This window comes from Leptonotus elevatus, chromosome 10 (assembly GCF_054856555.1).
Source record: "Leptonotus elevatus isolate MCC_2025b chromosome 10, RoL_Lele_1.0, whole genome shotgun sequence".
NCBI lineage: Eukaryota > Metazoa > Chordata > Actinopteri > Syngnathiformes > Syngnathidae > Leptonotus > Leptonotus elevatus.
The window spans coordinates 17,830,483-17,849,120 of record NC_141248.1 but is presented as its reverse complement, the minus strand read 5'-3'; the positions used below and the strand labels follow the sequence as shown (position 1 = coordinate 17,849,120).

At 38.5% G+C, this 18,638-nt stretch overlaps 1 protein-coding gene across 3 annotated transcripts in view; it reads right to left on the bottom strand.

Annotated features, from left to right (window-relative positions):
• The window catches only part of kaznb (kazrin, periplakin interacting protein b), a 92,421-nt gene that overhangs the window by 63,228 nt on the left and 10,555 nt on the right, over nt 1-18,638 (bottom strand). For 2 of the 3 annotated variants that reach the window (XM_086086320.1, XM_086086319.1), the window contains exon 3: nt 13,942-14,108. The exons of the other annotated variant lie outside the window; for it this stretch is intronic. Coding sequence is in view for 1 of the 2 variants with exons in the window: in XM_086086319.1 (XP_085942445.1) it covers nt 13,942-14,108 (167 nt within the window). In the remaining variant the exon portion in view is untranslated. The remainder of the gene's footprint in view (nt 1-13,941; nt 14,109-18,638) is intronic. 3 annotated transcript variants of the gene reach the window in all.

Sequence of the window (18,638 nt, the reverse complement as noted above, 5' to 3'; positions counted from 1 at the left end):
TGGCGAGCTTTGAAACGCGCCGCATTGTCAGTTGTGTTATGTTTGCTCGCTGTGATGAAGCATCAAGGGCTCGACTCAATCTGTTTGGCGAATACACGAGAGCCTCCCCCAAGGCTTCCTCACCTGTGATATGTGTCAACAGTTATCAAGGATGTCAATGACTCAAAGTCTTGGGGATGTTTAGAAGATCTTTGGTAAGCGCAATCTGAAGTGATGAGATTTGACAGTTTATTAAATGGGATGGGAAATGTGATGGCGAGCACTTGACGGGAATATTCATCTTAAAGTCTCAATTTGTGATTTATTTCTAAACCTTTTCTCCTGCTTTCGTGGCGACATCTTTCTTTGCAAAAGCAATTTTATATATAATGCAGAGCCAAGCATCAAGTAGACTTAGGTGGGAATGACTCAGCCTTTTTTTCAAAATTGGGTTTGAGTGTCAGTTATAATATCATCTATCTATACAATAATATTTTGCATAAATTTCATTTTTATGTATAGGATAATTTTTCGTTATTAATATTTTGTATTAAAAGGGTTCATAGTATTTGACTATGTATTCATGTATTTTTAGAGTTATTTAAAAGAAATAGAAATTGTCTATGCATTTAATCCTTTATTTTTAATTTCATGTATGCCACAGTAATACATATTTACTTTATTTTTATTATCTCATTCCTGTTATGCACTGATGTATTTTTATTAGCTAGTTACAAATAATTAAATTTGTTCATTATTAATACTTTTTTTTTAGATGTATCTAATGGTTCTAACGCTTAGATTTAACTGTATGTTATATTAAAAAATATTTATTTCACTTTTGTATTTGATACATTATTGACATCAATCATGTTTTTTTTTTTAAGTTGTAATTTTCATTACCCTGGTCAACAAACTTTTACAGATTTTTATTCATAAGAGATGCAAGTAAACTTTACTCAAATAATTTTTAGCGCTGATTTAGAATCTGCTCTCATTTTTTTCCTCTGGCACAGCTGGCTCTCATAATAATGACAATATAATAATAATATAATAAACATGATAGTAATCCATTTATTAATTAAGGGTTAAGGTTCTGTTACGTAAAATCCGTAAGCTTTTATAGGACAAATTTAAACCAAAAAATGAAAATTAGTAAATGTTTTTTTAAATCGAAAATTTTCCATTGACCATTCTTATTAACTGACTTAACAGAACTTGAAACTTTTTCTCCTTTCGATGGCAATAAAGATTCAAAATCTGTTTTGAGTTCATTTCGTGTACTGTATTTAGCCAAATGTTTACGTAATTCACAATTTAAAAAAATAAAAAAATAAAAAAAACATTCATTGTTGCTTCAGCTGCAGTGCGGATCTATCGCGTTGTTTGCATGTCTAATCCCATCCCATGTCAGTGGATCATTATCAAAGTCTAGACTGTCCCTCCCCGTTTAGCGGCCCATTAGCAATGCAGGACACAACGGGCGACAACACCGGCCCCCGGTGTCCCGCTTCAAACCCTGATATTGCTATTCCCAAACAAACAAGTTGACTGAGAGCCACGTGAGGTTGACCCTCCCCTCAAACTGTGGAATGTTAGGAAATAAACGATCGGAGAGGGTGAAAGGTCGCAGCGTGTGTCCCAGATGCACATCAATAAGCGGACAGGCGCACACAAAAAGTCACGCGTTGTGTCGTCACTCGCTCGCCACTCACTTTCTACTGCACGTGTTGGCACTTTGTTAACGGCTTGAGTTGAATTCAGCGGATGTCGGGCTGTGGCGTTAACAAGAGCTATTGATGAACAGTCACTATCAGCGTCTGCTTGGCTTAATTGAATATCGACTCATTAGCAACGGGACGCTTTCCATTTTTACCCCAATAAAAATAAGTGATGTCATGCCCAACTTGTGATACTGTGTAGAGATCTCTTATGATTGATTATTATTTATGTAAAGAGGGCCAAAAACTGTCAACAGGTCTCTCCTTATTTCTGCCGCGTTATATTTAATACAGAGCGTCAATTTACTATCGAATCTGTTAATGTCAATGTCGCTTAAAAAAAGGACAGTCAACAGTGGATATATAAAAAAAAAAGCGTACTACTCAATTTCCTTTTTTAACTGGCTGTGTCCAGAATTAACCAATCACATTCAAGGTTATAGGTCACTTAATAGTGGAAGACGTTTGGAAATGATCTTGATCACCTGGCATTAGAACCAGAGCTGGCAAATCCAGGTCCAGAAAAATAAAAACCCTGCCACAGTTTGGCTTTAGCCTCTGATGCTAGCTAGCTAGCTCCCTAAAAGGTAAACAAGCACCATGGGAGCTAGCCGGCTAGCACCTGGGGCTAACGCTAAAATGTGGCAGGGTTTTTACTTTCTGGACCTGGATTTACCACCTCTGATTAGAACAGGGGTGTGTAAACTTTTTAAATCCACTGTATATACAGTATTATGAAAACAAACAGTGTAGAAGGCACTTTTATTTGTGAAGTGCATGCAGCCGATGGATGAAGCCGATGTTCCAAAGTGCAAATGAAACATGCCAAACGTTCCCCCATCTTAAAGTGTAGCAGACCATCCCTGTGGCGGCTGTGAGATAAGTCACAGACGCAATCATCAGCTGTCAAACACGCAGCGGCGGCTCGCACCCAATTTCCCTTCCCAATCCCCGCAAGCACGATGCCCAGCCCATCTCAAGCCGCCCGGTCACAACAAACACTTAGACGGCTCGCCAGATAACCGTCAGAGGTGCTTTGGGATGAAACACGATGAGGCGTGAGATAAAGGCCTGACTGCCGGCCCGCGGGACCGAATGCAAGACAAGGGCGAGACAAGGAGGGGGCGGCGGGGGAGGGGGGGTGTCTGCACTAAAGACCTCCAGGAGGAAATCTGCTCATCTTTCTTGCCTCATTTCACTCGGTTCTCACTGGTGGCCCCTGCTGGTGAGCTGGAGAACTGAAGCTGATATTGTGGTCATGTCTCCAGAAGAAAAAAAAATCATGTGGGAGGACGGGGGGGGGGGGGTTTGGGCATCTTCATGACTGTGACTGACCTATGGGGGAAAAGTTTCCTGAGCAAATATACTTGATTTTTAGTCACTATTTTTAGGATTTACATTCTCGTAAATTACAGTAAAAAAATTCAACTCAAGTCTCAAAATATTAACTTTTTTTTTTAATTGTAAAAATGTTTACATTATGAGATTTTTCTTTAAAAAAGTGAACCTGGAAATCGTGTTTATTCTCATAACATTGAGATTTCTGACATTTTTAGTATTTTCTCATTAACATACAACAAATTATTGCAAAAAAAATCCTTTAAAATTTTGACTTTTTTTCTGAGTTTATTGCTCTAAAATGAGGAGATTTAAAGACAATGCTAATTTAATCTCACAATATAGACTTTTTCATCCATAAAAATGTTAACTTTTTCCCCAATCAATATATATAATATATATATTTATTCCTCTGACATTCCACTTTAGTTCTTATAACATTACATACTTTCTTTCAGTATTCCCAAAATATCATGGGCCTTTTTTTTTCTGTGTTATTTTGTAAAAAAAAAAATATATATATATATATTCATTATTTATTTATTAACATTTATTCTTGTCTTTTTTTTTTAATATAAATTGCCACTATTTTTGTGTTCTTATTTTGTAAAATTTGTTTTTTTTTATTATTTATTTATCAACATTTATTCTTGTCTTTTTTTTTATAAATTGCAACTCTATTCTCATATTTCCTTGTGAAAATACAGTACAACTAGAGTATTAAAAAAAAAATCCGTAAAGTATTTATTTAATTACGTATTTATTTTTTATTTTTTTTACTGTTCTTTTGAAATATAATTATTTCTTAAGTTTGGTCAGTTTATCACAAAAAATACTTATGAAGGGGGAAAAAAACAACAGTACATCAGTCAATACAAGATTATGTAGTGCAGTTTTAAAAGTGCACATCAGCAAGTGAGAGTGCTGAACTTGCCACTCCTTGCCAGAGGTAATAATAGGACGTCATTTCTACTTGCGATCTGCTTTTTTGTTGTTGAGCGTAATCATCATCTCATCTTTTTTTTTTTTTTTTTTTTGGTAACACTTCTATTGAGCCTAGCTCTAAATCGATACTTCTTGTCTTGACACACGCATTGAAGGTGATAAATTCTTCATCGATACACTCGAACCGCAGCCTCTCTTTGTCACATCCAAATGGCTGTCCTCGCCACGACCACAACGGCCTCATGAGAAAACACGGCGCGGCACAATCAATGGTGCTACATAACACTACACAATAAAATCCAGTGAGTGGTGAGTGAGGTTTTTTCTTTGTACTATTGAACGATAATCTATAATATTCAGGCTTTCTAACTAAAAGAATGTCGGTAAGCTATTAGCTTGTGACTTTGATGACCAGCAACTGCCCACTGTTGTGTGATTAAATAGCTAACTGCTACAATTAGCTTGTGCTACACCATTCATATTAACTCATTCACCCGTCAAAAATGCATTGGAACTATTTATATTAGTTTAACAAGAGTATGAAAACTTAAAACAATATATATATTGTACATTTTATAAAATTTGTGATTAATCGTGAGTTAACTAGTGAAGTCATGCGATTAATTACAAAAAAATTTAATCGCCTGCGGCCCTCATTTTTAATCATCTTTTTTTTTTAAACGTTTTTATTTTTAATAATCTTTTCTTTTTAAAAGAAAAAAATTTAATATAAAAAATTTGGGGTGTCAGGCGATAATTTTTTTTAAATAATAATTAATCCCATGACTTCAATAGTTAACTCACAATTAATCAAAAATGTAATGTGTTCAAAATGTACAATAAAAAAATCTAGGTTTTCATACTCTTGTTAACAAAAGTGGAAAACAATGTTAAACTAATAGAAATAGTTCAAATGAATTTTTGACGTCTATAGCCGTCAATGGCAGTGAATGAGTTAAAAAAATAAAACTGTTGTATTGTCAATTAAATACTGTACATGAAGAGGACCACATGTTCGACTGAATTACATGAAATAGTCACAAGTCTTCAGGCAATTAGCTTAGCTAAACAAATCCAGCTAATCAAAATCAAGCTAATATTTTCATGCTCCTGTTAGCGTTATGCAAAACGAAGCTAATAAGCCGCTATGGGTAGCCAGTTGTCCTTAATTAGTACATGAAAAATGGAAATCATATTGAACTTCTCGACCAAGTCGTCGACATAAATCCGGGGAGGCACATTGACTCAAATGTCAAACTACAACTTTGCATTCATTACGCAAATTGCGTGACCTTGAAGATTGGCCAAACGGCTTAATTAGCACAGCGGCCACTGGACAGCATCCTAATGTCTTCATCTGGCTCGCCGAGAGTCCACCCAATTACCACTCAGAAGCTGTTCACAAGTCAGAACCCAAGTAAACATATACCGCAAATGAATGCTGACTTTTCTGCAGAAAGACAAAACTAATTGATTTGGGAGGGTTAGCCTCTTGTAGCAGAAACTTTTTGGATGTCTAATTAGTTGCTCAACGCTGTAATGAACCACAAAACTTGTAATTGGATCAATTGAAGTGACTCCGTAATTGTATCAATGATCAAACCACAGTCAGGGCTTCCTTCGAGGTTGTGGTTCAAAGCCAGGGATTTGTTTTGTTTTTCCCACAATGACAAATACATATTGCCGAGGTGTGCTCTACTTTTTATCTAAGCTAGCAGCAAAAGCTCTCCTGCTACTTTTCTGGCATGCTGCTTTGTCAGCATTCCCAAATATGTCCTTCGCGCTGCCAATGCAGAGAAAACTAAGTGCAGGGTGAAAAGGCAAGCTTCGTACATGAAGTTTATTTTTTGCCCATTTTTAATTGGCTGTTACATCTGCGATGTTGCGAACTTTGAACGGTTGAAGATTTGCCATTCTACATCTTCCACTTACAACATGGGATGGGGAGCCCTTAACCTTTAAATAAAAAATGTCTTGACAATAATATGTTCTATGCGACCTTACTAGTCTAAACATGACGTTCTGATTAATATTACATTTTTGGAATATGAGTTATGAAGCAAAATCCAGCCATTTTTCATCCATTTCAGGGGGCGGCCATTTTGCCACTGAAGATGACATCATAGTTGCTCAGGGCTCAGGCAACAACCAATCAGAGCTCACCTGTTTTCTGAAGCTGCACTGTGATTGGTTGTTACCGGAGAAGTGAGCAACAGTGATGTCATCTTTCGTCGACAGCAAGTGGCAAAATGGCCGCCCCCTGAGATGGATAAAAATGGCTGGATTTTGCTTCATAACACAAATTCCAAAAATGTAATATTAATCAGAATGTCATGTTTAGACATAGAACATTTTATTGTCAATTTTTTCCCCCTTTAAAGTTGCGGCACGTCGTCTTGAAACTGCTAGCAAGATTTGAATCTTCACTCTTCGTGTTTCTGCGCCACGAGATCGAGTACTGCTAAAAACGAAACGTTACCGGTTTGATGTTGTACTTTTTGGAACGAGCAATCAATTAAAACTCAAGAGGCGCCTTGAACTAACCACGCACCACAAAATAATCGCTCAGGATAATCTTTCCGATAATCGAGCCTATTTTGATCGTTCAAATTCGTTCCGATTCCCGTTGTGCGCGTTTGACATTAAAGCGGCAGAGAAATGAAAATGTCATCATCTCTTGGCCCAGGTGACTTTCATCTTCTGGATAGAGAAACTCGCAATGGCGGCGTTATAAAATGTGAGCGGCTTCCGCACCTGGAAAATGTAGTAGCACACAAGCGCAGCTTTTCAGAGCGTCCAAACATGTCGACTTATCGGGAGGGCCAAATTGAAAAACGTTCAAGCGTGCAATAAAAGAAGCGGTGATGACCACACTCAGCAAAAAAAAGAAAAAAAATCCGCCACTTTCTGCTGGGCTGCTGAGAGTCTTTTCATACCCACAACACACACACCTGCTCTCTCTTGCACACACACAGAGTCAGATAACCGGCACATTAAAATGCAAAAGCAATTAAGCCCGAGCCACAACAGCGCTGAAGAAGTGCCAACCTGACAGCAGGACTTTGATTATTTTAATTAGAACAATATGGCTGCTCGGTGCAGCAATGTAATTGAAGTTGTACTGGAAGTTGCCGCTCAAGTTAGAGGGCAGCGCGCCTCTTTAAATATTCGCACATCGCCCAACGGTTATGCAAATGCGCGCTGTGCTGATGAGACGGTTTTCAGTTTTGTGTGTGCGTGTGTTCCAATCTAATAGCTCCAATTTATTCGTATTGTAAACGACTTAAAAGTGTTAAATAATAAGGACTGGGGATTGAATTCATCTGCATGCCAAATTAGTCCCGACCGCTTCTGGCTCGGGGAGTTTGTGAGGGATTAGGAGGCAACGTTTACACTAAGCACCACGCAAAACTAAATAATATAATATAATGTTCCTCTACTTTTTTTTAATGTTTTTTTTTTACACAGTTTGCATGTGGGCAAACTAATTACCATATAACATTTTGACAGCCACCATGAATTATTCAGCACGCTTTCCAGTAACCTTGCAAAAATCTTCCCCCTGCATAGCGTATGTTTGATTTTGTCATGTACGTGACAAATTGGGGGCGTTGTTATACAAGAGGGAACACGACTCTAATCAAAACAGCCGTTTTTCTTTGTGACCATATTGATATCTGAAAATATTTTTCTTGGAATATTACAAATTCAAGAGTGGAACAGAATGAGATTTCCTCTTTTGTCAACTTTCTATTAACAATAAAGTTTAGTTTTTATTCTCCTCAGAAAAATATAGCTTTATACTATAAAAATGTTGCCTGATAAGAAGTAATATTGTGAGTAATATAAGTGTGCCTGTGTGTGATGTGTCCATTTTGAGTAATATTACTCTTTAATATTATCAAAACTTTATTTAAAAATAATAATAATAAATGAAAAATGCTAGCTATAGTCAGAAAACGTTCTGCTTCACTGGCAAATGTACAACTTTAATGTTTCCTCATAAAAAATAGCTTAACTCTATTTAAAAAAAAAAAAAAAGCAAAATGGGCAATATGAAGTCCATTTTGGTAAAAATACAACTTTGAAAAGCAAAATTGACATCAAAGTGCCTTTGGGCTCGCTTTGTGAACGTCACGGCTCATTGTTTTGCGTTTGGTCACATGTTCACAAAGCGAGCCCGAGGGCACACTTTAACGTCAATTTCAGACAACAGCAGGGGGCGGTGTTAAATAAAAGTTTGGCAGGTAGATTATCTGCGTCATTATTAAAAGCCCAAAAAAAAAATTCCTAAAATATGTTGTATGTGCGCCCACTAATCTAAATGCAGAATTATGATTAATATCATCATAGCATATCAGATTGTTCACAACAATTTTACCGAACTTAACAAAATAAATAAAAAAACTAAAAAATCTCTGAATTCCCTTTTCAGGGTCTTTAACTCATTTGCTCCCAAGAACGCATTCATACGTTCTATTTTAAATGTTTAAGTGTCCCAAAGACGCATTTATACGTTTTTTTATGCTAGAGCATACAGAAGGCTTTGATGCAGCCTCTCAACTGCAAAGAACGGTTGAAGAAATGGTAGTTATTCCACAAACGGCCAACGGGTGGCAGCAGAGCAAAAGAGATTAACCAGGGGCCGTGTTGAAAAAAAGCTCATTACTCACATTTCTAAATAGATTTTTGAATAAAGATGAAACTTAGCTATATTCTAATGCTAATTGCTGCAAAACGGAAACAGATAGAAATATACTTCTTTTTTTCCTGATGAAGAGACTCTAATCTTTCTTTTGGTAGGTTCCATGTTTTTATAGCAATAGAACACAATATTCTGTGGGCCTTGCAAAATCAGTCAAAATCCAGTAAAAACAGCCGGGAGCAAAGGGGGTTGCTTCAGTAAAAATGGCTGGGAGTGAATGAGTAAAAAAAAAATGTTTTGTCCATTTTTTGAGAGCTGCTAGAAATCTGTGCTGCACGGAGACGTATTCCAGCCCACAACTGCTAATAAGCGTGGGCGGATCGATCCAAATATCAACAATATCCGTCAACGAGGTCCTCCGTTGACGATAACATCAAGTTTGGAGGTTGCAAGTGGCATACAATGAACTCCTTTAGCAAAGCAGGTCTTTAAACGAGGTGCCTTGCTCAAAAGTATCTCAGCCGTGACAGCCTTTGCCAGTCAAGGAGAATCAAACCGTAGGCATATTTTGCTCGGCTGCACGTGTGCGAGGTCAAACCCAAGACCGATGATGCCTTGCCGGCGTGCCGCCTCGCAATGATTGCTTTCAGATACAAGTCGTTTCTCGTTGGCGAACTCGCGCGCAAGCTGCGGAGGCTTTCAAACGAGAGGTCAACAGGGAACTGAGGGGCTCCGATAACAACGATCCCACCTTTGATCCGGCGCTCGCCCGAACGTCGGCTCTTCCAGAGGCTTGAAAAGCCAAACGAGGGCGGCGCGGAAAAAAACGGCGTTGACGCGGCGGGAAGGTTTTCATGCCGGACTGATCATTTACGTCGGCCCTCGCGCCCGCTGTGTCGGCGTCTTGTGAATTATTTAGAATTCTGTCATGTGGAGGCGGCGGCGGCCGGCACAATAAAAACTGGACCACTCGGCGCTGTGTGTTCTCTGCATCGAATGTGAAAGCTCAACAGGAAGTTGGCCTTTTCCTAGGACGACTCTGCGGTTAAGTCGACACAAAAACGTTTTCAAGAGTTCAAAAGTTACTTTTTAATTGCTATTCTAAGCATTCAAGTTTCTGCAGTTCCTAAACATTATATCAAGCTTGACATCACACAACCAAGAACATTTTGGGAAAGAAATTGTGCCTTTCAAGCAAAGTTATTTATTTATTTATATGCCAAAATTTTAAATAAATAAATGACTAATGACTAATTATATATATAATATTTTTTTTACTTTTAGCCAAATTATCTATTTATTTATTTTGAATTTTGGCAGTTTTGGTCCATACTGCCAGGTCAAAATGTTATTCAAATGAGGGGGCGGTCCTAACCGTGTCTTGGGTTGGACGACTATCTGGTCCACTGCAACCGCGACTTGTTGCCAAGCAATGCAAGGCAGTTTGCAACGGCGGAGTCCAACCCAAGACACGCTTAGGACCCGCCCCCTCCTTTGATTAACATTTCATCCTGGCAGTATGGACCAAAATTAAATACAAATGTATTTATTTATGTAAATATAGTATATTTTATTTTTTATTTGTTATTTCCATTTATATTTATTTTGGGGGATTAAATCTTCCAAATATATTTTTTTAATATCCGTTTTTATTTTCACTTTTACTCATGAATTTATTTGGTCATTTATTAATTTTGAGCGTTGGCACTTTTGTTCCTCCTTCCATATCATGTAAAATCTCTCTGAGCTTGAGCGCAGCGATCATCCCCATCGTACCGTGTGACAAGCAAACTGGTTTCCGTGGCAACACCACGGAAACTGGACCACGCCCATTGAAATAAACATTCAACGGCGTCGAGTGGCTGCTTTTTGATCGCTGAAGTGTCAAAATTTGACATCACAGGACGCATTCAAATGAAAAGCCGTGTTTGATTGACTGGAAACGGTCACGTTGGTTTGATTTAACGGCAGCGGGGGAAAATTAAGGTAATCATTTGATTATGTTTTCTTGCCCTCCTCCCACTTCTCCTTCCTAAGTCGTTCATTTTGTCCTGATTTCAGGACGAAATGAACGGAAAAACAACGCCTCAAACCTCCCGGGATTATTCGCCTCCCCAATTTATTTTGTTTTTCTTATTTTGGCTCAGACTCATACTGCAGCTTTAATTATTTCACGATCAATAATGAATTAAGCCGGATCTACCAGCTTTTTAATTGAAATGACTACATTTGTAAGATTAAGGCTCAGTCAACGCGAGCTTCAAATATCACTTTGTAAAGTTTTAAACTTCAACATCAGCCCAAATCGAGAGATCAATGAGAGTGACGTGGCATTATCTATTTAAATTCTGATTAATATTACATTTGTGGAATATGAGTTATGTAGCAAAACCCACTTGTTTGTATCCGTCTCAGGGGGCGGCCATTTTGCCCCTTGCTATCGACTGAAAATGACATCACAGTGCCGAAGGGCTCAGGTAACAACCGATCGTGGCTCACCTGATTCCTGGGTTTGGTCATGTGACATTCGCAAGCTGAGCCCTTAGACACCGTGTTGTCATTTCAGTTGGCAGCAGGTGGCAGTACAAGACAAAATGGCCGCCCGATAACATGGATGAAAACCGGTGGATTTGTACTGACTGACTCCCCCCCCCCCCCCCCCCACACTTTGCAGCCACTTGCATCTCATTAAAGTCCCTCGTCTCACACAGTCTGACAGTCAAAGCATTTTACCTCGTTTTGACCACACACACAATGGTTGAGGCAATGGTAGTTATTACCAAAACGGCCAGCAGGTGACAGCAGAGTATAAGAGATCAACCAGGGCCATGTTGCAAAAAAGCTGCTTTCCCCACTGTTTTAAACTGATTTGTGAATAAATCCGCAAAATCAGTCAAAATCCAGTAAAACAGCCGGGAGCGAAGGGGGTTGCTTCAGTGAAAATGGCTGGGAGTAATTGAGTTAAGAGTCTCGGCTTAAAATCACATCAATATTTTGCATGATGTTACCACGAGAATCATTGGATTATTAATTTTTTTTTTAATGTTACATTAGATTTGAGGCTATTCACAATCAGAAAATCCTACTTTTCATGTTTTAACACTTATGACTTTTGAAGGGTTGATTTGAGACATTTTAATGCCAAATAAGGCCTTGTGTTTACATCCATGGCTCACGGGTGGCTGGAAGAGTTGAAGACTTTTTAAGGATCGTGGGAACCCTGTCAAAAGGATGAGATGAGCCGCTTTGACCGGGCAACGCTTGTGACCGCCCCTGCAGCGGCGCACGCTCCCCTCTCTCAGTCCACCGGCCTGCGCTCGTCCGTGTGCTCGTCGTGTGCTCGTTGTCCGCCTTTGTGCACGTTTCAGCAATTACATGTGCACGTATTTACAAACATGCCGTGAAAATAATGGCAATCGTTTTCCGAGGCCGTATTCTATTCAATATGGTCACTTCCTGGTATGCACACACACCTCAGAATGACTTTGACTTTTTTTTTCCTTTTTTGGGGGCAAGTGTAAACAACCTTTGTCGGCAGTCGTCATAGCAACAGCCAGCCTCCTTTGTCAACCGGATCGTTTGCGGTGTGCAGACTATTTAAATCTTTCTGACAGAGCCATCTAACTTGTCCACGTTCAATAGAAGAGATGAAGAGAACGTGCACACAAATCATTCCTCCATCAGCCGCCAAAGTTCCTCGCCATCCATCAGCCGCCGCCGACTCTTTAGTCCTCAAGAACGCCGTGACAGAGTGCAGGCTAACCGCGTTTGACCTCGGCTTGCAGGTGAGCGCCGTCGAGTCAACGACTCGCGGGGACGAATGCGGAGGAGAGCGACCGGCGGCCAACATTCATCATCGAGTGCACGGGGATGCATTGAAAAAGGGAAGAGGGAAGGAACGCCATGCGGATGATGACTTGTCTTTCCAGAGGAGAAAAGGGTCATGATACCATTTTTAAAAAATATCTTTTTTAGGGTTTTGAAACTTTAGAGGATTACAAACTATATTTGATCAATTCATTGTCATTGAGGAAAATGTATAATTCTAATGATCATATGCAAAAAGAAGAATTGATATGATATATTTAAAAAAATTATTATTATTTACAGTTACATGAATAGTATCAACTAATTTATTAAGATATAATAAGTACAACATAGTTATAAAATATTTCATGAACAATAAATAAATAAATAAATTCAAATCTTTATTTCACTCTTAGAAAAGAAAAAGAAAAGAAAGAAACGCGCGTCATCTGCCGCTGATCAACACAAACAAAATAACACAAAATTAATGCTCAAGACGCTTTCAATGTAACAATTCTATAAAATAATTCAACAGCATGTCCTTGTCCGCTATATGTATTTTTCCAGTAATTGTGCTTTTATTAAAAAAAAATTAAATACAGATGGACTGAGATGATTTGGTTTTACAATCCAGTCCAATCCAATAATAATAATATTAATAATAATAATAACAACAACAACAACTATAAAAAAAAAAAGAGATGTGTCTTTGTTGGAAGCGTCAATTTGTGACATGATTATAAAAAATAATTGAAAATATGTGGTTCACTTAAGTTGTTTCAAATCATGTTTAAAATGATTTTTTTTTTTAAATGCACTAATCATGTATGAACCAAAAAAATAATAATTTGAAGCTTTGGTTGTGTTAGCTTGTCGGTTGTAATGAAATTAAATGTAATGACATTATTTTGGTTAATTTAGTGTTGCTTTTTAGGATCATTTATATTTAGTTTGTTGAGGTCGGTGAAGTTTGGCTTCTGTTTTTTGTCAAATTGCTCATGACGCAAATTAACGCACTTCCAGGGGCGGAGCTGCATGGTGGCCAGGGGTGGCCATGACCACCCTTTGTCATTTTTTTATGGCCACTCTCAAACCTGGGGGACAATTTTGATATCTGCAATTTTTCTGCCACTTTCACATGGATGCTGTATTTTAGACCACATGATACTCTGCCACAAGTTATTTACTGTACATGAACTATATATATATATGTATATATATATAAAGAATAAATATACAATTGACCTGATTGCAAACTCTAAAAATAAAATCATCACCATAGCAAGCAACGTGATATGTGTGAATTTTACGTCATGAGATTCTAACTGTGTGATGCTATGATAAAATACGGTACATGCACAACCACCCCCATTGGAATATTTCTAGCTACGCACCTGTACACCTGCGCTCATAAAACCTAAATCACTTCCATTCGCACAATACGTCAAGTAAACTGGATACAAATCAAGATCAAATGGAACGAAAAGTGAAAATGTTCTCGTTTACCTGCGCATCCATGAGCAGGTGTCTCATGAGGGTCATGGACTTGGTCAAAGGGTCCGCCCCCTCCTGCTCCCCGCTCAGGAAGCGGCGCTCGTCGTGACTCAGGCCCCACGGCCGGCTCACCATGAATTGAGCGATCTGATCGTTGAGGCTGTTGAGGGACTGCACGGCTGCGTGCCACAAAACACAAAGTCGGCCATTTACAAGGCGAACGTCTTATCATCCGGCTTTTGCGTTTGTCTGCTCGCTAATGAGGATCCTCCCAATGAAGCCGCTGCGATCCTTCCCTCAGCCAAGGGAACTCTTTCGGACAACGGGGGGGGGGGGGACCATTAGGATAAATCCATTAGCCAGACAGAGAAACCCACATTCGCTCAATTATGTGATATGATTCTTCTTGCCGAGCGCCGCCGTAATAACGCCATTATGTCTTGTTGCGGTTAATGGCCGTTGCGGTTTCGCAGCGTTTCGTCTCGCTGGGTTCGAGCAAAGTTGGCCCTTTTTAGGCGCCGCCAGACTTTTCAAAAAAGGTAGCTGCGCTTCAACGTAACTTTAATAAATCACATCATTGAAACAAGCCACACTGTTTGTGTGTCTTTGTGATGCGGAACACTCAAGTTTCGCAGTGTTAAGAAGAAGAAGCAAAAAAAAAAGAGGGCGCGGGAGTTAATCAGCAGCAATGCACGTGTGGCGTGCGCGTGAATGAAGCTGTGTTGTAATCCCCGCAACTCGCGAAACATGATTGCAACAATGTTTTCACTGCAGGGAGGCGTGCCATGCATGTTAATGAACACAATCGTTTACGCCACACACTCATTAAGTGCGCCTGCATGAGCTGTATCAAAAATAAGCTTCCGTTTTGATCATTGATCAATGTTAAGTTAAGTTTGTACCATTATTAATATTGGATCATGGTGTGTATAGGAAAAGAAAGTGGTTGTGTGTATGAGTGTTTCTTTACATGTCCAACTACCGAATGCTGAAATTAGGAGGGAATCCTGGTATCTAAAAAATAACATCACTTTTCAGGAAAGCAATTAAAAAAATAAAAAATAAAAAATAAAATAAGCATATTTGTTGAGCCATTAATAAAGAGAGCAAATCATTTTCAACTCTTCAAATTGGTCAATAATTTGTTAAAAAATAAATAAATTAAATAAATTAGCAATAATAATAATCATAATAAATGTTATTTTTCAAACACGAACGCACACATGTTAAGAAAAGAAGGAAAAAAATCTACTCAAAGATATTATATAAATATAACCTATACACGTGTTCGAAAAATAATAATAATAACAACAACAGACACACACCTGGAAACTGACCAATAGTACATAACTGTGAAGTACCCTCCTGTGGCTATTTAATGATCAGGAATTAGAAATGACAAAAATGGGAAAAAAATCCATTAATTTCATTCAACTTTAGGGAAAATGTTACAGTATATAGGTCTTTCGTTAAAATTAATTGTTTTTTGTTTGTTTTTGTGTGGGGTTTTTTTTGGGGGGGGGGGGGTATGTATCAAAACTATAGTGGTATTGGTACTTTGTATCGGTACCTGTGACTACTCAAGAGTTGAGTACTTGCACTGGTATCAGTCTGGGAAAAAAAAAAGTGAACCCTCCTCAAATTTACCAAATTTGGACATGGTCAGTTTAGCAAACTTTAAGTACTTTCTCCAGTCCACACTCTGTCCTGATTATAATATAATTTGATAGTAAAGAATGCCCAATAATCCCCCAATTTTTGAAATGACTCTAGTAGTTTGAAACATTTATTCATGTATAGTGGTGAAAAAATATTCATATATAATATTACTTAAGCAGTTTTGGGAATGGTGACAAATTTCTGTCATCTGTCAAATGAATATGGATATTTAAAAGCCCTTTTAACATCAGTAATAGATGAATGAATTTTTACCGTTACCTTCAAATCCCTATATTGTCAGCCCGTAAAATAAAAACCGATTAAAAGGGCCAACAATATATTAGACGCCTTCGACTCGCAGAATCCACCAGCCAAGGTTAACTTTTCACCAGAAGTATCAAAGATATACGAGCGCTCCTTGCCAGCAGCCTCGTCTTGTATTCCAGCAAAAAAAATGTTACGAGGGCGCGGCCGCCCCGCAGCCAGCAGGCCTCAAATCAGACAAGGATAAAGGCGGATAAAATGTTTATGACAAGAGGCTGACAACTGAATTCCAATCTCGCCTTCAACGTTTACAAGGTGCGCACATCTGCCCCCGTCGACGCGAGGGGGCGGGGTGGGGGTGGGGGGGGGGGCGAAGAAGATGCTGCCGCGGAAAGCTGGCAAACGGGGACACGCCCTCTTCTCTTCCACTTGTGAGTCAACTTATCGTATCACGATCAAAACTGTCACACTTTGAAATGAAAAAATGACATCACATGTTTAGTGTTTAGGATTTAGTGTTAGGGTTAGGGGGGGGGGGGGGTTGGGTCTAATGAACAAGCTCAGTCCACGTTATACTCTAAAAACAGTTGGGTCAAAATTAACCCAAATTGGATCAAAAAGGGACTGACTTTTTTGAGTTATTTAATTAAGCTAAATACCTCAAAAGTTTGGTCAATTTCTTCTTTTTTTTTACCCAATTCAACTTTATGGGCTAAATAACCCAGAAAGTTGGGTCAAATGAATAATCCATTAACCAACCCAAGTTTAAATAAATAACCCGCAAAACGACCCCAAAATTGGGTTGATTTCTGGGTTATTAATTTTATTTGACCTAACATTTGGGGCTATACACCTCAAAATGTTGGGTTGGTTCATTTTTGACCTAATCCATTTGGGTTATTCAACTCACCCAAAAAGTTGGGTCAAATTAATAACCCAAAAACAACCGAAAAAAATTATTTGTTGGTTATTTGACTAAATTTTATGGGCTAAAAAGTTGGGTCAGTTTCATATATATATATATATATATATATATATATTTTTTTTTTTTTTTTTTAACACAATTCAACTTTATGAGCTAAATACCACTGAAAGTTGGGTCAAATGAACAACCCAAACAACTTCCAATTTTACGGTTGTTTTGTGGGCTATTCAATTTATTTGACCCAACTTTTTGGGTTAAATAACTAAAAAAGTTGGGTTGGTCCATTTTTGACACAATTTGGGTTATTTTTGACCCAACTGTTTTTAGAGTGTAGGTAGGGTTAGGGTCAATAACAACGTTGCACTGCAGATAAGAGAGAAATAGCACATGGGCTGATAGAGATGCCACAGGGCTCCTAACTAAGGTCTGATTTCTTCTTAAAACAATACAATGTCCTGGTTGGATTTTCAGACTGGCTGATAAGTAAGGTAATAAGTACTATAGGCTACTGATAAAAACTTGATGTAACTTGCCCACCCATTATCAGAAATAGTTTGAGTCAATTTGTGCCATTTAAAGTAAAAAAAAGAAAGAAGAAAAACTACCCTAATGTACCCTCAAAGTTTCCAGGAACAAAAAGGTACAGATAGCGTACGTATGTTGCGGCATTCCTTGTGCTATGAAATGTGAACAGCCCACTACATTCTTTGTAGACACCCACGGGAGAAAAGCTACATCAACAATGAGCTCTAATGAGGCATGTGAGCCCATACCCGTCCGTCTCGGGAAGAAGCAATATATGAAAACAAAGTATGATCAGAGGGGTGGATTTACGAAAGACCTTAACACCCGCCATTATGCTGTCCAACATAAAACTGCATTTAAAAAAAAAGTGTCTCTTTTTGCCTCAGTATGCTTGCGGCACCATCGGTTCTGTGTCAGACAGCCTCTGCCAAGGCAATTTGACGAGGCTCCAAGAGCTCCATTTGGAGCCAAAAGGTCCAGAAGAGTGGGAATGAACAATATGAGGCAATCGCACACCAGAGCGCTGGGCTTCGTTTCCAACATGCCGGTGCCAGAATAAATACGCGGCGCAGTTTTAGTGAGGCCAAAAGAGTCGGCACTGGACCGCAACCAAAGCAATAACACCACCTTGAACTGTCACGCGCGAAAAGACGGACTTTTTGGTAGTTTGAATGTGGGGAGGTTGAACGTATCAATTAGGGCTGGGCAACGTTGGCTGCTTGCACCAACAGCATGTGGGTCCAATTTAACAAATCCTCTTGAGTAATTGGACACGTCACTTTTGTCAGTTTCAAGTTATTCCAGTAATCATTGTAGGTTTTTCTGTCTTTAACGGAAGGGTACCAAAAATTCTGTCCAATTCTGTGTGTATATTTGTAATAAAAATAAAAATAGCACATCTGGTACGAGAGGTTAACTTTGAAAACAATTTTATATAGAAAGGAATCCACTGGAAATGTGCTGCACATTTCTGCTAATGTTCATACACAAGATGGCTACGAAACAACTATGAAAGCAAAAACATTTCAAATTTAAACATTCAAATTAAAGGTTTGTTTGAATGTAAACAAACGGCTGTTTTCTTTTCTTTTCAGATGGCGCATACAACAAGTGCCAATATTTTCCGCCAAAGGATGTCACGGCCAAAAAACACTGATAAGAGTACAAAACAGGTTAGCAACAACTACAAACATTCAATAATAAACAAACATGGCGCTTCTACCAAGCTAGTTAGCAAGTTTGTGCCAAAACTAGTTTGTATGATTACACAAATAAGTAATTATTTACAAAGTAACTATTTAATTAGCGATTACTACACTCTAAAAACAGTTAGGTC